Source organism: Anoplophora glabripennis, unplaced genomic scaffold (genome assembly GCF_000390285.2).
Source record: "Anoplophora glabripennis isolate ALB-LARVAE unplaced genomic scaffold, Agla_2.0 scaffold921, whole genome shotgun sequence".
NCBI lineage: Eukaryota > Metazoa > Arthropoda > Insecta > Coleoptera > Cerambycidae > Anoplophora > Anoplophora glabripennis.
The window spans coordinates 97448-120448 of NW_019419181.1; the positions used below are offsets into that span (position 1 = coordinate 97448).

At 36.9% G+C, this 23001-nt stretch overlaps 2 protein-coding genes across 2 annotated transcripts in view; both read left to right on the forward strand.

Annotated features, from left to right (window-relative positions):
* The window catches only part of LOC108912512, a 12101-nt gene extending 3738 nt beyond the window's left edge, over positions 1-8363 (forward strand). Inside the window, exon 3 of the mRNA XM_018717752.1 lies at positions 8292-8363. Coding sequence (XP_018573268.1) covers positions 8292-8363 — 72 coding nt within the window. The remainder of the gene's footprint in view (positions 1-8291) is intronic.
* A 1544-nt stretch (positions 8364-9907) lies between these two features.
* On the forward strand, positions 9908-12127 carry LOC108912513. Its single transcript, XM_023456849.1, has one exon. The coding sequence runs from the start codon at positions 9908-9910 to the stop codon at positions 12125-12127; it is 2220 nt and encodes a 739-aa protein (XP_023312617.1).
* Positions 12128-23001: the final 10874 nt, after the last annotated feature.

Sequence of the window (23001 nt, forward strand, 5' to 3'; positions counted from 1 at the left end):
CCATTAGTTGTGATAAGACATTCCAAAAAAGAACGGGGAACATTTACGTACGCACTGTTCTATTAGTAAACTTGAATCATAATGTTCATTAGTGACACAAAACGACAAATTGTCAACGAATTACACAAACCGGCACGAAGAAACTTTTGCAGGAGGAGAACAATCATTAAGGGGTATGCAGATCTTTTCCAAATAGACTTGGCAGAAATGCAAAACTTTGCAAAAAAAAATAAAGGTTATCGATATATACTTATAGTAATTGACTGTTATTCTAAATATGTGTGGGCGAAGCCGCTAAAGAAAAAAACAGCTGACCAAGTTTCTGATGCAATGAAAAAAATTTTTCTAGACGCTGGTTATTACCCACGCAATCTGCAGAGCGATCATGGACTTGAATTTTATAATCGACAATTCTCCAAACTCATGCAGCTGCATAAGATAAATCATTATTCTACATTTAGCACAAAAAAGGCCGCAATTGTCGAACGGACTATAAGAACTTTGAAAACTTGGATATATAAAGAGTTTTCAGCTAGAGGTAATTATGTGTGGATTGATATTCTACCAAAAATTATAAGTTCGTATAATAATAGAGTTCACCGTACTACTGGTATGAAACCCATCGATGTAAAACCATCCACAGTATTGAAAGTGTATAACCACCCAAAAGTTGCCCTGAAACCAAAATTCAGTTTAGGAGACATCATTCGAATTAGCAAATTTAAAAATACTTTTGAAAAAGGTTTCACAGCAAATTTTTCAACAGAGCTATTCAAAGTGATTAAAGTAAATATAACAAATCCAACAACGTATGCGTTAGAAGATATGCAAGGTCAACCAATCAAAGGATGTTTTTATGAGTGGGAATTGTTGAAAACTAAATATCCCAATGTATATTTAGTACAGTCAATATTGAAGAAAAAGAAAAAAAATAACAATACTTTATTTTTTTGCAAGTGGCTTGGACTTCCAGCATCCCAAAATTCTTGGATAAATAAGACAGACTTTGTTTAATCATTATTATAAAATACATATTTATAGTTAGCATTAGGTATTATTGTTTTTTTGTGAAAAATTATAATAAAAATAAACAACAAATATGATGAGTTTTATTTTAATATATGTCGGAGACACTTGGTGGACATGGGAATTAGTTTACTCCGTTGTCTCCATAGAAATAATACACGGGTGACGTGACACTATTTATTACAAATACGGGAGCTGTCATACAAGTTATAAAATAGGAACTAACGGTCCGCCACTGTCAGCCCTAGCAACCTATTCACTACTTTTCTATCAAAACAATAATAACAATAATAATAATAAAAGCCACACGGCTTTGGCTGTTTTCATCAATTGAATGATCTAGTTGCTTCCCGGGCTTTCAGTTTTGTTCCGTTCACAGGGGCGTTACCCAGTGCATTCCTTTGCCTATCAATTTACTTTTTACTAAACATGACCATAGGACAGTCAAACAAGTGAATAAATTCTCTTAAGATAATTAAGAACAGATGTAGCAGTTAGCCATCGAATACGGTGTAAAATAACAAATTTAGTGAAAGCATCTATGATTACAAAAATGTATTCTTTATTGTCGCTTTTGTCTAATTTTCCAAAAATAAGTAGTGTTGACCAACTTTAAGTGTGGGTGCATAAGAATTTGAATCTTTCACGATTAAGTTTTAGATGTTTTGCATACTAAGCAATTTTTCAACAGATTTTCTAACCGCTTTAGACATTTTAGGAAACAAGTAGAGTTCATAAAGTTTATCTAAAGTCATCTGCCAGCCCAGATGTTTTAAATAAGTGTACGTGATTTATGACAGACCAGGTAGCCGACCTAGGAACTTCGGCTAAATAATACGATCGACCATTTCTTTCAATTTTACGCAGCGGAGTATTATTTCGAATATCGTAAGTTTTGGCTAGATAAGAGTCGAGTTCATTTGATTTTAAGTTGGCAATTATTTTAACTATAACATTGCGTTGTTGTGTGACTGTATGCCAATCTTTATGCAAGTTTATAATGTGAACGATATGAGTAGAAGGGTTTCCTTTACGAGTGACACTATCACTATTATTATCGGTAGGATTTCAGGAGAAAAAATCTGCATGTTTCATCTGTCTCCCCTGGTTATAAAATACGTCAAAGTTAAATGACTATAAATATGCCCATCACCTATGTGCTTTAGGAGTTAAATCATGTTTTCTGTAGGAAGCTTTTAAGGAGTTGCAATATGAAAAAAAAACTGTAAAATATTTTCCATATAGGAAATGGCTAAAATGTTTGACAGCGTTAACAAAAGCTAAAATTTCTAAATCATACGAATGACAACGAGGTTCTCTTACTGAAATATGCTACAGGGTGACAAAAGAAGTCTCCTTTTTTTCGATAGAGTCTGGGTGAACAGGGTTCTGATGAAAACCAGATACCATGTTAAGTGAAGTAAAATAGTAGGCTAAGTGCACTCTGTTAATTTGATTGCTTATGAGCGGCAAAGGATATTTATTAGGTACAGTATTGGCAAATAGCTCCCGATAGTCAATACATATGCGGTTCGAACCATGTTTTATTTTGACTAAAATCATTGGACTAGAAAAGGACGAATTACTAGGAACGATTATTTTAACTTGCAATAATTTATCTATTTTATTACGCACAAATTCTCGTTCAACAGAGACTGTCGATAGGGTCCTTTTTTGAACGTATGTAATCGGGTCCTTCAAACGTATCTCTAAGCTACCTGTTTTCACGGTATTTTGACAAGAGCCTCATTAAGTTTTGTTTATCGCTACTCTTAACATCGGTTTGTATGGCATCAAAATTTACAACTAGAGTTTGTACAAGATATTCTCGATAGAAAAATAAGCCATCTGCGTTATATCGCACACTGATATTTTGTTCTATTAAATCTTTACCTATAATAATTTGAGCAGACATAAAATTATCGGGCAGAACAAAAATAATTATTTGACTTGAATTTCTTGAATTACTACGACTATTAAAATTTGCATATAAGGTACTTAAGAAAGAGCCAGAATCAATAGCCCTCAGCGAGTTTAAATAAAACGTCCACCATCAAAGTGACCTACGTAACTTTCGTTAACAAGAGAGCAATCTAAACTTGTGTCAAATACAAAAGGAAAGATCTCACCAGAATTCAGCTTCAACTATCCATATCAACTGGCTGGGTCTGCTTTTCACCCATACATACTGACTCTCTTCACAGGAATGTCGGACTTTGGTTTTCTGACTATAGATGGGCAGTTGGGAGCAACATAGTCCGGTCTTCCACACTTTTAGCAAATAACAACCCTTGATGACGATTCTTGACGATTTCTACAATGAATTGATCGATGTCCATTCCGATCGCAGGTGTGACATTTCATTGGGAAGTAAAGGCTACTTTCGTGCTCGGAAGTTGGGGCGCGACGATTCGTTCCAGTATGATGACCGGAAAGAAATAGCGCCGGACGCTTACCAAGTCTCCCTTGCAGCATAGCACACATACTTTTAGCATCGTTCGGCTGCTCTAGTTGAAATCTTCGTCTAACAAGACTTTCGCGCGTGGAACCAAAGTAATATACCACCTAATAGTTTCACCTTTCCGGGAATTCGATAACACCTTTATTAGTTCCATTTCGCTGGTTTGCTTTTTGTCACCCACAAATCTACTATTGCACATCACCCTTCGAGGTCGACAAATCTCGAAAACGGGTCGAATGGAGGTATTTTGACATTTCCGCACGATGAAACGGGTAACACAACACTGCAGGATGTCGACGACAACAACTGTCTCTCTAACTTCTTCACTTTTTCCAAACCTTCATCACGGGTTTTCGCACACTCACTTTTTGCAAATTTCGTCCTTTTGGCCGTACGAATCCCACTTCTGATGTCGGAGACACCTGGTGGACATGGGAATTAGTTTACTCCGTTGTCTCCATAGAAATAATACACGGGTGACGTGACACTATTTATTACAAATACGGGAGCTGTCATACAAGTTATGAAATAGGAACTAACGGTCCGCCACTGTCAGTTCTAGCAACCTATTCACTACTTTTCTATCAAAACAATAATAACAATAATATTAATAAAAGCCACACGGCTATGGTTGTGTCATCAATTGAATGATCCAGTTGCTTCCCGAGCTTTCAGTTTTGTTCCGTTCACGGGGGCGGTACCCAGTGCATTCCTTTAACCTATCAGTTTACTTTTTACCAAACATGACCATATAAGGAAGTGTTTACAAAAGTTAGATAATGATGGTCTTTCACACACAGGCTAAACTTAACCCTGAAGACATAACAATTTGGTACTCTAATATTTCTGTAACATAAACAAAAACAAATCCTCAACATTCCATCGACGGCGACAGTTCTTCGAGTGGCTACGAATTCATAAACGGTTACAAGGGTGATGCCGACATATATAATGTTTTCATTATTTTATCAAGTCGAAAAATTAGATCGAAAAATTTCTAACTCAAAATAAATCTTAAAAACATTTCTAATAAAAATAGTATTATTTTAATAACTGAATATTCTAACCGAAATTATATATAATGAAAAATCAACGCGAAAAATCAGATCGAAAAATTTCTAACTGAAAATAAATCTTAAAAAATCAATCCCTATTATTTTAACAGCAAAAAATATAAATTAGCCGTCAAACGGCTTATTTTCAATAAAGTGTATTAAAATCATTAATCCTAAACTAAATTAGGCGAATTATTTTTCATTGTAAAAAATTCTATAATTAAAAATATTTACTTATTTCAACAGGAAAATAAGCTAAAAAATACTCAAAACATATTAGCATTCTGAAAACTATAATTTAGCTGGTAAAACCGTTTTATTATAATAACTAAAAAATGAACCAAAACAATTAAACAGTAATTAGACGAATCTCTATCGAAAAAAAGATAAAGGCAATTTACTGGAATCTTTAAAATCAAACCAAAAACCAGATTGAAAAAATTTTATTAAAAGCAGCATGGATATTCTAGTACAAAAATAGTATTATATATAATGAAAAATCAAGTCGAAAAATCAGATCGAAAATTTCTAACTTAAAATAAAGAAAATAAATCTAAAAAACTATAAATTAGCCACCAAAACGGCTTATTTCCAATAAAGCGTATTAAAAGGCATTAATCTTAAACTAAATTAGGCAAATTATTTTTCACAGTAAAAAATTCTATAATTAAAAATATTTACTTATTTCAACAGGAAAACAAGCTAAAAAATACTCAAAACATAATAGCATTCCGAAAATTATTATTATAATAACTGTAAAATGGACCCAAAAACAATTAAACAGTAATTAGACGAATCTCTATCGAAAAAGATAAAGGCAATTTACTAGAATCTTAAAAATTTCCAATAAAAAAATAGTATTATTTAAATAACTCGAAAAATTAAATAAAAAACCCACATTATTTCAAGAGGAAAGGGGTATACAGATATACTGGGTCTTTATAAAAGGCATTTAAAAAGTTACAAATTATTTGGTCTTATTACCTACTGAACAATATATACAGGGTCTTTATAAAAAGGTATTTAAATAGTTACAAATTATTTGGATTAATATTCTAGCACAAAAATAGTATTATAATGAAAAATCAAGTCGAAAAATCATATCGAAAAATAGTATTATTTTAATAACTGAATATTCTAACTGAAAATTATATATAATGAAAAATCAAGTCGAAAAATCAGATCGAAAATTTCTAACTGAAAATAAAGAAAATAAATCTAAAAAACTATAAATTAGCCACCAAAACGGCTTATTTCCAATAAAGCGTATTAAAAGGCATTAATCTTATACTGCAATTAGGTGAATTATTTTTTATAGTAAAAAATTCTATAATTAAAAATATTGACTTATTTCAACAGGAAAACAAGCTAAAAATCCCCAAAACATATTAGTATTCTGAAAACCATAATTTAGCTGGTAAAAGAGCTTATTTGATACAGCAAAAATCACTTAATCGTAATAAACGTTAACTAACCGAAAATTAAATAAAAAGTATAATCCACCTATAATACGGAGCTTTATTATAATAACCGAAAAAATGAGCCAAAAACAATTAAACAATAGGTAATTAGACGAATCCTTATCGAAAAAAGAGAAAGGCAATTTACCAGAACCATAAAAATCAAAACCAAAAATCAGATTGAAATTTTTTTTATTTAAAACAAGCATTATACAGGGTGTTATTTTAGCAGTTGAGAAAAAACAATAGCTACAGGGTCTTTATAAAAAGTTAGAAATTATTTGACAACAACAAGATGGCGGCTAAAAATCTAAAGCATTAATTTTATAGACAGCGGAAAGACAGAGAGAGAGGGAGCAGCGTTGGAAAGACATGAATGTTGCCCATAGGACGACAGACATGGAAACCAAAAACAACACAAAAAATAGCAGACAGAGAGTAAGTTGCTTCAAATTTCATCATTTCAGATTTTCAGCTTATTTAATACAGCAAAAAGCACTTGATCATAATAAACCTTAACTAACCGAAAATTTAATAAAAAGCATAATCCTCATATAATACAGGGCTTTATTATAATAACAGTAATTAGACGAATCTTTATCGAAAAAAGATAAAGGCAATTTACTAAAATCTTAAAAAATCAGGCCAAAAATTGTGACAAAAAAGTGCTATAAATCAGATCGAAAAAATTTATATTTAAATTAGTACTAATATTCTAACAGAAAATTATGAAGTAAAAAATCAAACCGAAAAATAGTATTATTATACAGGACGACAGAGGCATGAAGTTCAAAACAAAACAACAGAACGACAGAGACACGGAGCCCGCAAGGCATATGAAGGGTAAGTTGCTTTGAGTTTTGCATTTCAGATCGCGTCGTTTGTACCGATTCAATACACAGTTACATATGCTGGCTTGATACAGGTACCCGTGGTCGTGTAGGGATCTATCTTAAACGATTACCTAAGGGTAATCATTGGATTTTCCCCTGCCAACGAAAAAGGTTCCAGCCAAACGCGAAATACTTAAATTCGTTCGCGAGCGCGAAAGGCCTTCGGGCTATCGAAACGATAAAATGGCTGTCTTGTGTTAGGAAATATTACTAATACGCGCGCAGCACTTCTAGCACCATTTAAACAGCTCGACGGCCGTGTTTCAAACTACACAGATTCGTTGTGATGATAAGTGACTTTCCATTAAAAATTACTATTGACTCTTAATTTTTCATAATTTTTTCATAAATTTTCATAAAATAATTTTTCCATATTTAAATTTTAGTCAAGTACAGCTTGATGGAATACTAAATTTTTTTATATTTAATTTTTCATAATTTCTATATTTATCATAAAACAATTATAATTTTCAGCTTTGAAGCAATTAAAAAATTATAAAAACTTACCAGATGGGCCAAGGGAAAGCGGTAAACGGCCACAGAGGGTGGCTGCAGAGGCGGGCTATAGGGTGGGGGCGGTTCTTTGATAGCCATAGGAGCCTCAACAACAGCAATAATTAGTTGGAAGCCCCGGCAACTCAATTCCACAAAAAAATATGTTCGCACGCATGCGCACAAACGAAAGCGTTATCTATACGTGCCCCTTGAAGGCGACGACCCTTATCTTATTAGGACTGGTATTACAGACGCCAAGGGCTGTACTCTCCCGCATGAAAGCGGTACCTGTACGCTAACGTGAGGAAGAAAGTCGACCACCAGCCCACGAGCCCCGCGAGCACTACACCTCCGTACACCTCAACAGATCAGCGAAGAAAGAACGATTATAAAAGCTATTAAGCTTAAGATGCGCACCACTACCACCACGCATATCACGTGTTTTCTACATCTTACGTGCTCGACCGTTAGGGACAGGTTCGAGATTAGGAGAAAGTTTCGAGATCATCAGCGGAGTATAAAAGCCGGATACGTCGGTATATCTGGTCTTTCCTTTCGTATCAGTACGCTGTCTTGAGTCTTATCTCCGCGCTGTTATCATATTTGAAATTATCAGTTTTTTAAAAAGGTGTTGAAAAGTCTTCAATAAAGGTGAGTTTTTTAAAATATGGCGTGTCGCATATCAAATTAAACGTCTTGCAGTAAGATAGTGGGTTTCATCGATTTTTTCATTTGTTCGCGATCGATGATATGCTTGCCCCTAGTAGGTAGAAAGCACCCACTATATTTTCGTTTTACACACTTTCAAATTTTTTTCATTTTTGTCTTATACTTTGAAATTTTTTGTGAGATACACCCTATTTTTAATCAAACGCATCTTAACCACGTGACCTCTTTTCAGGCATCAAAATTAGATCTCACCGACACTAGTTACCTGAAAGGTGATAACTACGCACCTCCTACGGCCTTCTAGCCAGTCTATCTTCAATCTTTGAAGTGATAGCATAATGGCTGCATCAGATATTCTAAAGTATTTGTGCTACCAAATATGTGCCCTACTCGGCATTCTGAAAAAATCTTATACTGAAGAAACCGCGATGGATGGACTTCGGCAGTGCACGAAAGCTGTGCGAAATATAAAAAATCAGCTAAAAACTGTCAAAACCATTGGGGAAAAGCAAAAGCTATTGACACAGCTGGCCCAAATAAAATCCTTTAGATGTCAGTTTAAGTCCATAAAGAAGACGGGTGCCGGCTGTTCTTCCGATCCAAAGAAAACCGCAAAACATCGCGTCCATTGGGATGATTCGGCTAATGCTTTCGATAGCCGCATCCGCACCGGCGTAATAAGCAATTTAAAACACAAGGACCCCAAGGAGTTCCTCAAGGACAGCTTCGCACTCTTCAAGCGGCGCATTGCTACCGCGTTGAAGAAGGAAGAGACAGTCAGTCAACTCGGTGTTCGGCGGGCAGTTTCGGCTTCAGAAAGCCGACAGAATTCTGGAGGAGCCGAAATATTTCACGACTAAGAATTCGCCAATTTATCGCGATACTAATCTAGAGGCATGGTTTCACGAACATGTAGTGATACCGATTTCTACGGAGCTCGACGAATTCCAAGAGCGTGATAGCGGCTGGACGTTGAGCTCCATAACCAACTTGGGGATCAACATCAACAAGTTCGCGCCACAGCTGGGGTCATCGTACATCGACTTACCCACATCAATTAAAAAGAAGCAGGCATGCGTCAACGTAAAAAATGACGACGACGCCTGTTTTGCGTGGGCGGTGACATCAGCCTTGTATCCTGTTACCGATAATCATCATCATCACCCTGGTAGAACATCATCATATCCTCAACTCTCAACGGTACTCAACCTGACGGGTATACAGTTTGCAATGACCATGAAGCAGATACCCAGGTTTGAGAAACAAAACGGGGTATCGGTTAACGTATACTGCCTCAAAAAGAGAAAAAAGAACTTCACCACACACCCAGTTTATTTGACAAAGAACAAAAAAGATAAGCATGTCAACCTGCTTATGATTCAAGATCAATACTAAGACGATGTCGATGATGAAAATTAAAAAATTAATGGCCCTCCAATGAAATACCACTATGTCTGGATAAAGGACCTGTCACGCCTCTTATCGTCTCAACTTAGCAAAGATCATGCTAAGAAGCATTTTTGTGATCGATGTCTGCACTACTTTTCATCCGCAGAAAGACTAACCAGCCATTACATCGACAGCAAAAATCAGAACGAGTGTAAAGTCAGGCTACCAACCGAAGACCAAAAAGACCTAAAATTTAAAAACTTTAGAAATAAAGAAAAGGTCCCCTTTACCATTTACGCCGACCTCTAGAGTATCCTTAAAGAGGTGGATGATGGCAGCAAATACCAACGGCATGTGCCTGCTGCCGTAGGGTACTACGTAAAGTGTTCATACGATCCTTCATTATCCTTTTATCGCTCGTATAGGGGTGAGGACTGCATGTCTTGGTTCGCTCGCGAAATGTCTGCGTTTGCCGAGGACGTAGAAACGGTTTTCTTATGCCCTTACGATATTTCCATGACGTCAGCGCAAGAAGCCGAATTTCATAAAGCCACTCATTGCCACATCTGTGAACAGCCGTTTAAGCCAGAGGACGTTAAAGTCCGTGACCATTTTCATTTGACTCCGGAGAATAACTACAGGGGCGCCGCGCACAACGCGTGTAACATTAATTACAAGGATGGGGTTGTTATACCTGTTGTTTTTCACAACCTGAGCGGGTACGATGCCCACTTTATTTTGGAAAATATCGCGAATGACCTGCCGGGTAGGGTTGATGTACTTCCGATAACTAAGGAAAAATACATTTCGTTTACCAAAAATATTGATCAAAATTTAATTAAATTCCGTTTTATTGACTCTTTCCGTTTCATGAATTCCGCATTAGATACGTTATCATCATACTTGATCGAGTTTCCAAATTTAAAATCAGACTTTTCCGAACTAGCCGACGATGAGTTTAATTTATTAACGAAAAAGGGGGTGTATCCGTATGACTTCATGGATAGCTTTGCTAAATTTAATATCCAGTCTCTGCCGGAACCACACTTTTATAACCGTTTAGAGGACAAGAACATTTCGTCTAAACAGTTCGCGCACGCGCAAAATGTTTGGAATACATTCAAAATTCAAAATTTAGGCGAGTACACGGACTTGAACATGAAAACCGATATTTTACTTTTGGCTGACGTGTTTGAACAGTTTCGAAGCAGTTGTCTCAAGACATATGGCCTCGATCCAGCGAATTACTACACTCTACCTGGATACACCTGGGCCTGTATGCTGTTTAAGACACGCCAGACATTAGAACTTTTGATCGATATCGATATGGTAATGTTTGTCGAACGGGGAATTCGTGGAGGTCTAAGTCAATGCTCTAAACGTAAAAGCGCGGCTAATAATAAGTATCTTCCAAATTTCGACCCGAGTAAACGGGTAAAGTGTTTATCCTATTTCGACATTAACAATCAATACGGTAGGGCTATGAGCCAGTACTTGCCATACGGTGGGTTTGAGTGGGTAGATTCCAACATCGACGTTACCAGCGTATCAGACACTTCATCTGAAGGCTATTTGCTTGAAGTTGATTTGGAATATCCGGCTCATCTACATGACTCACATCGCGACTTACCTTTCTGTCCCGAACATAGCGCTCCTCCCGGATATAAACATTTTAAACTTTTGGCAACTTTACACAATAAGACCCGGTACGTTATTCACTATAGAGCTTTAAAACAAGCTCTTAAACACGGACTCAAACTTACGAAAATTCATCGCGTATTGAAATTTAAGCAGTCTCCATGGCGTATGTCTTACATCGATCTGAATACCGCGTTACGTCAGGCAGCTAAAAACGAGTTTGAAAAAAATTTGTTCAAGCTAATGAATAATGCAGTATTAGGAAAAACCATGGAGAACATCCGCAAGCATTCGATAGTCAAATTAGTAAACAAATGGGACGGGCGTTATGGTGCGGAGGCATTGATATCTAAACCGGAGTTCAAAGCGGCTACCATTTTCAACGAGAATTTGGTTGCTGTTGAGTTAAATAAGACCGAGGTCTTCTTCAACAAGCCGATATACGTTGGTATGTCGATCTTGGACCTAGCCAAAACCACCATATACGATTTTCATTATGACTATATGGCGCCCGAGTTTGGGAACGACTGCTCAGTCCTTTATACCGACACCGACTCGCTGATATATGAAATCACAAATAAAGACGTCTATGAAGTCGTGCGTCGCGATTGTCACACTCGGTTCGATACTTCAGACTATCCCGCCGATAACAGGTACAACATCCCTCAAGTCAATAAAAAAGTCTTGGGTATGATGAAAGATGAGTTTAACGGTATGCCTATGGAACTTTTCGTAGGTCTTAGGTCCAAAATGTATACCGTTAAACGATCTGATGGCGATGACGTGGCTTTAACAAAGAAAATTAAGGGTATAAAAAAATCGGTAATCAACAACTTCATCACGCTCGAGGATTACCTCGAGTGTGTCGATAATTTCAAAAATAAATATATTCAGCAAAATTTGATAAAATCAGAAAAACATGCAGTCTTCACAATGACTCATCATGAAAAAATAGCTTTGAGTCCGCACGACGATAAGCGATACTTGATAAAGGGATCGTATGAGACGCTGCCATGGGGGCACTACAGTATTATGGAATAATCTGTGGTGTCCCAGCAGACAACATACATTAAAAACAAACAAACCATCTGAAATACTGGAAGAATTGTACTTCAACTACTGGTAATTGTAGAGATGTAGAATACGGCTCCTACAACAATACCGTTACCAGTGTGACACGCTCCTACGATTCCATTCTACTGACTAGGTGTTTCGAAGAGCTATATATGTAGAGTGCTCTGTATTGTGTCACAATTTTATTGGAAAATAAATACATATTTTACATACCTGTTTTATTTTTTCATTCATTTCCAAAAAGGTTAGAAATAATAATAATACTCAATCATATGTTACAAACTTTTATTAAGGATATCTGTACATAACATTACAATACATTTCACCGTAATTTTTACATTCGCATTTTTTAAATAAATTCTCTGAGGCTTCATTACTGCAAAACGCCGAAAACTGTTCACGTTCTTTCACATGGTCTACAAGGGCTGCAGCATGTCCTTTTCTACGATGCGCTTCCAGCGCATAAATGTAGTTGAACGTCTTTGGATTTGAATGCTTGTTGAAGGGGTCAAAGTCCATTTTAGACAGCAAGGCAAACTATACGGGTTTTTCGCCTTCATAACGGATATAACATGAAGGCTGTTTATCCAAGTACCATTGATTAATTAATACATCGTCGCGAATATTTAGCTTTCTTATCTCTCTCAAGGCTTTTGCTTTAAAGTAGAACGCTGTTTTCATTTTCACGACTTGTCACTACCAAGAACAAGACAAAAATGAGGCGCTTGCTCAAGGTATTCTTATTATGTAGGAGTGGAGGGAGTAGGCGCTCGTATTTTAATCAATTTCTAGCATTTTATTAACGTCATTTACATGTAATATACGGTATCTCGCCCTTGATGCGATTAAAAAGGCTGATACTGTTGGGATTATGCTCTAAATCTGCCACGACGCGCGCTTTCGGGTGCTTCTTCTGCAATTTCTTCAAGGATTGCAGGTACGGATACTCGGCTGATTGATTTTTCTGTATTATAGCAAACATGTGTCGTTTGTTCGGGTTAACGACCTTTGGACTTATATCTTCTATGTAATTTTCCAATTTATCATTCCGGGTTTTTAATTCGCACAACTTGGACATTAGAGCTTCATTATCGTGTTGGTCTTGAATTCGCTAACGAAATATTCCAAGCAATATCCAGGAACAACTCTTTGGGTACAGACTACAGCACTACAGACTTTGCATGTAAACATGTCGGATGCTAAACATCAAATGAGTTATACCTATAAGGTATGCCATATATATTCAACATAAAACAAACGGCTAACAAAACGGCTAACAACGGCCAACAAAACGGCTAACAACGGCTAACAAACGGTAAACAAAACGGCTAACAACGGCTAACAAACGGCTAATACAACGTGACGTAAACCTGACAACGTGACGTAAAACGTGACGACATGACGTAAAACGTGACGTCGTGACGTAAAACGTGACGACGTGACGTAAACGTAACGTGACGTAAACGTGACGTAACGTCGCGACTTAAGATATTATTCGAGTCTCCTTCAGTTCCTCGATAATGGTTGTAATTTCATTATCATGTTATCCTTTTTGCTGTACGGTTATATCTTTATCTACACGCAAATCGAGACACCTTCCCGCAAGTGCTGTATTAAAATTTTTGATGATTCCGACACTCCTCGCGCCTTCTTTTCAAACGAAGTGGTTTATCAGAATGGTTTGAAAGCTTCGATTAGGCTGATTTTTAAAATTCATATACTTACTCGAGGGTTTTTTGCAGAAACAGAACACGCTTTTGCGCTCCTTACAGTAGTACATTTTTTGAGAAATGGGTTTGAAAAATTGCCTTAATATCTGCATTGCGGAAGTATTATCTGTTTTGCAAGTAATTTGCGGGGGTGGTGGTAGAACGGCTCGTGTATCCTGTTTTGATTAGAAGAGATGTTCCCCGTAATTTTTTATTATCTCACAAGTATGGAGTGTGGTTCGTGTGGAAATTGTTAAAGTTCACCCTTATTGCTATCGCGTCTTTACCTTAAAGGAATTCCGAAAACATATACGCAAACGCCTTTATTACGCGACATGCAAAAAACATGCATTAATACCATACAACGTTAACCCTTTTCCTTCTAATACTATATTAAATTTTCAGGTAGTTCCTGTCTAGGCGTACGGGAGGCAGTACTAGAAGATGAAGTGTACAGTGTGAAGTGCAGGTATGTGTACTTTTATAATCAGAGTTTTGGCACTAAAATGATCTTTTGTATTCAAACCATTGCAGCAGTCCTCTCAATTTTGCGTATATTTCAGTTTTCCTATTCTCTATACCTACTAATGTACGGAAAACGCTGGCCTGAAAGGTTCTTTGCATCAGCTGCTCACTTTTTTCTGTCTTATCTGTTGCTCTATCTCACCTCTTCTGTTGGAGTGAAATAGGCGAGTAGTTATATCTAGTGGTTCTATTTGCGTTTTTGATAAAACGCCCCAAGGTCGACATACACAACGAATGGAGCCTTTATTTTTTAAATTTTTAATCTTTTTGGCGTTCGATGGGTAGCCTGACTTTGCACTCGTTCATTTTTTGTCGCCAATGTAATGGTTGCTTAGTCTTTCTTACACGACTGTCTAAATGACAGCGCTCTTCGTCGGCCTCAAAATGTGGTAGTTTGCAGCACCTTGCTCGATCCCTTTGATTTTCATCTTGTGTTCGTCCATAGTGATCTTATACAGAATGTTTGGCCTTTTTGGTCAAACTTGGTAATGCCTTTGCGGAAAAAGATCTGTTTCTTTATTGTTTATACAAAACAATCCTCCGTTGAGATTTTAAATCATTTTTCCTTCAAACAGCTTTCCGAGAATGTTGATTGTGAATCTTCCTTGTCTTTACTGACTTATTGGATTATTATTTGATATCAGATTTGTGAATGCTTACGAACGGTTATCTAGAGACGTGTACAGCATGAAATGCGCCAGGTATGTGTACTTGTGTAAAACCAACAGACGTGCCCTCGGCAGTATAATATGCTCTCAGAAGTGGCAATTTGTCTGTTTAAAAATTTCTGGTTGTCTCCATCTACCGTGATAGAAGCGTTGGTACACATAATAACATTCTTTACTCGAAAGTTAGACTTGCCTTCTTGATACGACAGAAAATATTTAGTCAGACTAAAGTTGTTGTTTTTCTTCAAAGGCGACTTTCTTATTTCTTTTATATTTTGTTTGTATTAAAACGACCCCTTCGCTACATTCTAAAACTACGTCGTCGAATTTTCCAGCTAGCTGGTTTTCTGGCGACAGCCTCCGGATTTTCAACTTCTCGAAAGCCTTTAGGAGACAGAAGGTGATTAAATTAATTTGAAATATCTTACCATTAGTTTCTGCGTGGAAAGTCCTATATTCATTCTAAAAAGCAATGGACCCTAGTCCGCGGGCTCGCTCACTAAAATGATCTTTTGTATTCAAACCATTGCAGCAGTCCTCTCAATTTTGCGTATATTTTAGTTTTCCTATTCTCTATACCTACTAATGTATGGAAAACGCTGGTCTGAATGGTTCTTTGCATCAGCCGCTCACTTTTTCTGTCTTATCTGTTGCCCTATCTCGCATCTTCTGTCAAAGTGAAATATGCGAGTAGTTATATCTAATGGTTCTATACGCGTTTTTGATAAAGTTTTCCTATTCTCTATACCTACTAATGTACGGAAAACGCTGTTCTGAAATGTTCTTTGCATCTGCCGCTCACTTTTTTCTGTCTTATCTGTTGCTCTATCTCGCATCTTCTGTTAAAGTGAAATATGCGAGTAGTTATATCTAATGGTTCTATACGCGTTTTTGATAAAACGCCCCAAGGTCGACATACACAACGAATGGAGCCTTTATTTTTTAAATTTTAAATCTTTTTGGTGTTCGGTGGGTAGCCTGACTTTGCACTCGTTCATTTTTTTGTCGCCGATGTAATGGTCGCTTACCCTAGTTCGCGGGCTCGCTCACTTAAATAAAATTACAACAACTACACACCGCTATATTATAGAACCTTTGTCGCCGTTGCTCTAACTCATCTCTTCTGTTGAAATAAAATCGGCGAGTGTTTATATCTAATAACGTTCTATACGCGTTTTTGATAAAAACTCAATTTCCATTGAAAAGTCTGTAATATATATTTTCCGTGGTTTTCCCAAATATAGCGTTTGACTTAATGTCGGACTCTGGTACGTGTTCCGAAGAAAATAGTTGTATATTGTAGTTGAAGGATTTTCCTTTGAATAGCTCAGCGGCTGCCATATTATCGATCAGCGGAAGTTGAACATTCTTTCCTCCCATGAAATTCCTGGGTGACAAACAATACTTGTTCGATATCCGTTAGAAGCTCTAACGAACTTCAAGTATATTTGAGCATACAGCCCCAGGTAAAGTTTAGTAATTAGCTGGATCGAGACCGTATGTTTTATGGCAACTGCAGCGAAACTGCTCAAACACGTCAGTCATATCCGGTTAGATTATGAAATACTATAGGCATGGTAAAAGAATTTTTATAATTTAGGTTTTAGCTGCGCGAACTGTTTAGACGAAATGTTCTTGTCCTCTAAACGGTTATAAAATTTTTCAAAAGCTGTCCATGGCGTCATAGGAGAAACCTAAAGGAGTCGATAAAGCGGAATTTTATTAAATTTTGATCTAAACTTTTAGTAAATGATATATATTTTTCCTTTGTTATCGGAAGCACGCGCCCTGACATATAATTTGTTATATCCTCCAAACGTTCCACATGTTTTAAATATATCCATCCCAAACATCTCGCTTGAACGAATTTCATACTTGCTTAATTCAATTGCTATCATTCTGTCTACTTCTTCATTAAAACTTCGTCAGATCTCTAAAACGGCAATGCTTTTCATGGGCTTCAAAATGGGCCAATTTCTCCTTTATTTCCCACAATTTAACAAGTAACTTCCTAGCCTTCTTTACTCTCAATTCCTGGAATCATCAGCCTCTATGAGATTGCGGTAACCAATCCCTTTGGAGTAGAGGTTGATGTAGAATTAACTTCGCCTTTTGTACACATACTGAGATTTTTTCTCATTCAGTGCCTCTTCTCTAGGTTCCCCGGACGCTCGGACTACATCTGCTGCAGGATGACGAAGAATTGATCATGTGACAGCTCTTAGATTTAAAAGATGTACCAGCTTAATTATTGTTGGTTTGCGATTTTTAATGTAATAAACTATTATACACTGCCTTGGTTTTTCTTGTCTCAGACCCGAACTGCAATTTCATTACAATTTACTATTTAAAACTAAAAAATAAAAGAATAAGTAGTTACCGTACGGTGGTCGTGTGGGCTTTAACATGAACTTGAGATATAACATGGCACGACATTATTAAGATATACACACACGTCTTGAACATTTGAGATTCAGATGAGGAAGGATGTCCCTTTTAACGCATGTCGCCATTTCATCTCCTACAGTTTAAGCGCTAAATTTCCTATACAGGGTGATTCAAAAAACTGCTGACAGACTTCTAGGGTAAGTAATACCTGAAAAATTAAGACGAAAAGTCTTAATAAACATAGGGTCGCAAATGCCTCCTTAACGAGATACAGGGCATTAAAGTTTCTGTAAAATTAAAGCGTAAAAATGACAAAAAGAAGCTTTTAATCTAGTTTACTTAACTCACTTGTACACATTGACATTAGTGACAGGCGATGTTTAATTTTATTTTGAATACCACAAGCCTACTATGCGAAACTAAAATGAATGAAAATAAAATTGGATTTACAAATTTTCTACAAAGGTGTTTTTCTTAAAAATGGTTGCTTTAATCCAAATTTTGCAAGAGACCAATTCGATAGACAATTGAACACTTTACACGAAAATAGTGCCCGTTTGACAAAATTATCAGTGGCGTAGAAAATATTTTTAAAAAAGGGTCACGTTGACCCCGTCTCTACGCCACTGCTGCTCATAAAATTTTGAGCAGTACATCAAAATTGGTCTTAAGGTGCTAACTACGCATAGCGTAGCGTTGAAATAGATATGTTCAGGCATTTTAGAATTATTGCAGACAATGTTTAATTTTACAGAAACTTTGACGCCCTGTATCTCGTTAAGGAGGCATTTGCGACCCTATGTTTATTAAAACATTTCGTCTTAATTTTTTATGTATTATCTACCCTAGAAGTCTGTCAGCGGTTTTTTGAATCACCCTGTATACCATACGGGGGGTTCCGGTATAATTAAATATACGATTACGTCACTATTAGACCCGCTGATAAGCGCTCTGCCGCGTTAACGAAATCCCAGCTATCGCGCCATCTATTGATAAGCGCTCGACCGCATTATGTACTAGTGCATTGGGGCCCTGGGGCAAAGCCCCTCGCGGGGTCATACATACGCTCGGGCGGGGACTCCTGTATACCTACACGCGGAGGCCTACGCGGAGAAGTCTGCGCGGGGGTGACCTGTGTGGGAATACCTGCATGGGGTACCAGGGGGCAGAGCCTTATGCGGGGTCCTGGGTGGGGGGCGAAGCCCTAGGTGCCGGTCCTGCGGAGTGGGGGACCCAGGGGCAAAGCCCTAGGGACTACATTTTTAAATTTCCCGCCATTTTTCTCGACCAAAATGCTGCGCTCTGATCGGTTGGCGGGGGAGGGAAATGGAGGAGGAGAAGGGGTAAAATTCGTCAAAAATGACCAGGATGAACCTCCATAAGAAAATACATGGGATTTTGTCACCGTACGAAGGTAGCCTAACTACTGACTATTATTTTAATATATATATTTATTTCTTTTCTCTTTTATACATCTTGAATCCTATAATGTTAATACATTATCACATTATTATATTTGTTTAGAACATTTTAAGTTTATATATTTTTTTTTATTTGTGGAATGAATGGATAGGGGCGTTTTGTTTCTAAAATTGGTTTATATTTATATCAAATCATATATTTCTTGGACTATACAAATAATATATACATTAAATTATATAAAAAAAATATTTACATCTTAAAATTAATCTTATATAAAATATTTATACATCTTAAAGCTATTCAACATTCACACGTCTCACTTTCATTCGTCCACTCAAAGTTTTTAAAGCCTTTCCACTTTCATCCCACTTTCGCACTTTATTATTAATTTCGGATTGTATTGTCCCAATCTCCTCCTGCAATACCCGTATCTGCTCCCGTTTAACTACGAGAGTTTCTTGCAGAACGCGGACTTCTTCCTCAGTTTGTTCCTCCCTCCGACTGAGTTTTTCCCAGTATCTGAGGAATGCTGAAATAACATCCGCTTCGTCGGCCTGCGACTACAGGATCTCTTCTTCTTCTTCTTCCACTTGGGTGGCCGCCATTTCCTGGGGAACTTTCAGAGGAGGTGTTATAGAAACTTCTATGGATGCAACCACATCGTCAAACGTTGACATGATTTCCTGGGGTTCTGACCTGAGAATTGGCTGCTGTGGTGGTGGAGCTTCTGCTTGCGGTACCGTTACTTCAACCGCAGGTTGTTGCAACAACTGCCGTAATCGTGATGTGCTACCCTTCGAAGCGATTCCTTTTTTCTGATTCTCCCCGCGGTTCGAAGACCCAACAGATTTTTTAATTGTTGCCATCTTCTTAACCGGTGGAGGGTTTGGTAATAAAAAGTCACTGATTGGGGACAAATCCATGATTGTGTTGTCCCCCATGTTCGACAATGCCCTTGACAAAATGTCATCGGATGGAATTATTGCATCCATAGCACTATCAGCCGTCGTGGTATAACAACCTTGGCTGACAAGCGGTTGTTGGAAATACTGAAGGTGTTGACGTTCCTCCGGTGTCACCTGTGGCATAGGTTTGCCAACACCTGTACTCTTCCTTCTAGAACTTGTTGTGGCTTTTTTTGGTAATGTACTTGATCGACCTATTTTTTCTTTTTTTAATTACACAAAATTTACACTATTGTAGACGCTCACTGCAGGGTTTCCACACAACGAAATGTAATTCTTCACTCTGATCTCCTCTCTTGTATAGAAAATACACTGCAATTCAAATGCACCACGTTACAATGTATACACAACATTAAAACAACTATTTAATTTCAAGGTTAAATGCACTGTTTAAACGTAAATCAAGCGAATGACGTCACATAATGTGATATTTTTTCGTCTTTTGAACTAGCTCAAGGTCACCACACCCTCATAAGATACTTATCCACACCGATAGACATATTTCAAATTTAATTTCAAGGTTAACTGCAATGTTTAAAACGTAAGACAAATGAAGGTCATAAACAATCTTCCTTATTCACACCACACTACACAAATTTAATTTCAAGGTTAACGGGAATGCCAAAGTCAAATGAAGGTCATCTTCTCATGTCAATCTCTTCCTCTCTCACACACCATACAAATCTAATTTCAAGGTTAACTGCAATGCAAAGGTCAAATGAAAGTCACCAACCTACGTCACCTTCGGCTTTCAGCCTCAAGGTCATCCATACACCATCGTCATCGGCCTTCGGCCTCAAGGTCATCCCAAGCCAGAAAGTGGAGGATCGCAAAAATACCCTACTTAGGCTCTTATTTTAAAAATAGGTACGGTTCTAACATAGTAATTATGTCCAATTAAAATTTAAAAACAAAAAATGGTGGGGGCAACGTTCGATGTGCACTGCGATATAAAATCAAAAATATTTCATAAACTGTTAATTTTACTGAGTTGAACCAAGAGGGTATTATCGTTGGCAAATTCTTCAGGGAACTTGTAACGATTCAATTAAATTTATTGAGGATTTTAATTAAAACTTAAGGACGGCTGGTATATATTCTGTTTAATAATGTTTATGGACTTAAGATATAGGCAACATTCATTACCTTTCTTTTCTGGCTACAAATCTAAGCCGCTTAATATATGAGACTCGCAAAAAAAGGTAACAATAGTTTTTGGAATGGGGAGATAGGTTTTTCGTTTTCTTACGGGCCATCGCTAAGGTGCGAGTGTGGAAAATTTTCTGCTATTTCTTAACGCTTGTGTTACCCAAAAAGGATATTTTGCATCAGGAAATTGGGTGAAAATTGTGTTCCTTTGATGCATTTTGGATAGTACGTATCTTGCAACCTTGGGGTGGAATACAATTGCAGCATTGGCTGGATCTTAGTGCACCTTGGCGATTGCAAAATCAGGCCGTAATATATAATTTCCCTTATATGATTACTGGGATACTAAATAAGCCACTCTCCATTTCTGTAAGTAATTACTCTATTTTTTCCATTAATCCTCATTTATCTTCTGGTGTATCGTATTTTATAGGGCTTTTTGCAAGGTTCATAGTTCAAAAGTAATGAAGAATTCCCTGACTTTTCCAGGTTTTCCCTGACATAAAAATAAAATCCAGGTCACTTGTAGTTCATTTTTACATACTAATTGGTGTTTATGCATTAAATTTTTTCTCGACTGGACTCCATAATCTTTTTTATACCCTAAGAACCTCTTATAAAGGTTTCAAAACCCCAATTGTTTTCTCTTTCAAGAACACAGGGCCGGCTTTCACAAAATTTCCAGTTACAAACATTAAATTCCCTGACTTTCATGAATATTTTTAAAATTCCCTGACTATTCCCTGTTTTTTATGAAGAATAACGAATTCCCTGACTTTTCCCGGTATTCCCGGTTTTCCCGGCCGCTACGAACCCTGTTTTGCCACGGGAAGACACCTCTTATTATCAGTAGAGAGACAAACTTCCATCCCTTAACATTCAACCTTTGAGGCAGCCTCTCAGCTGGTCTTACATCACTGCTACAAAGATCTATATTGTGTCATCGGGGTACGAACTAGATTTTGGCGGAGTCTTCTACTGGGCGTGCTCATTGTGCCGGTCCCCAGATAAGTAAAACTTATCTTATTTTTAAATTTATTCTGTTGGTTTCTTGCACCGATGCAAGCAAGTAGAGATAGATTTATATTTGACTCCTAATAATTGCACCAATTAACAGCTGATATATACAGGCTGATTCAGTCATAATGTCATTAATTTTAACCACGTATTCGGAAGGCTTAATAAAGACAGAAAATCGAAAAAAAAATTTTTACTCGACTTTTAAAAATGAAGGAAATCAACCCACAACTCCCACTACGAGGGCGGCTCTGGCAGATGCCCGGATGCTCGGAAGATTTTGTAATGTAATGTCACGAACAATTGTCGGCTGAAGCGAACAGCGTTGCCAAGTTCACATCATAATGTGTGGTTCACATTTACCGTTAAACGTATTCAAGTAAATAAAGGAGCATGCTGCATTTTATTATAAATAATTTTAACAATTGTATTAACTTAGTGAAGAATGTTTTAACAAGCCTGACTTCTCAAAGTCAACTTTCGTTAAAAGAAAATAAATAAAGCAGAGGTAGTTACCTGTTTGTAGGCACACCGTATTTTATCAAATAAAAGAGAGAAAATTCACTCAACCTGTACCATTTTCAAAAAGTTCAAGCTTTAGAACCAGCTGATTTCCCCAATCGTCTTGAATTAAAACAAAGTGCGCTGGACGGATGAACGCTGTTTTACTCGTGCTGACATTTTAAACAGGTAAAAAACATATTACCTTCTCAAAAACAATAAGTACCTACCTAAGTTACACCAAAGTTTATATTTACACTAAAATTTACATTTTTATTATGTAAACTTTGATTATACGCAACTGCATATTGAATAATAAATTGAAATACTAAAACTGTGTATTATTTAACATAATAAATTATAAAACGTTAAAACTTTAATAATATTAAAAATCATAAATTGTAATAACCGTAGATTGGAAAACAATCATCCGTATTCATTACATTCAATTTTCCTTTGATAAAAGACCGACAACTTTTTGCTCTACTTTGCATGGA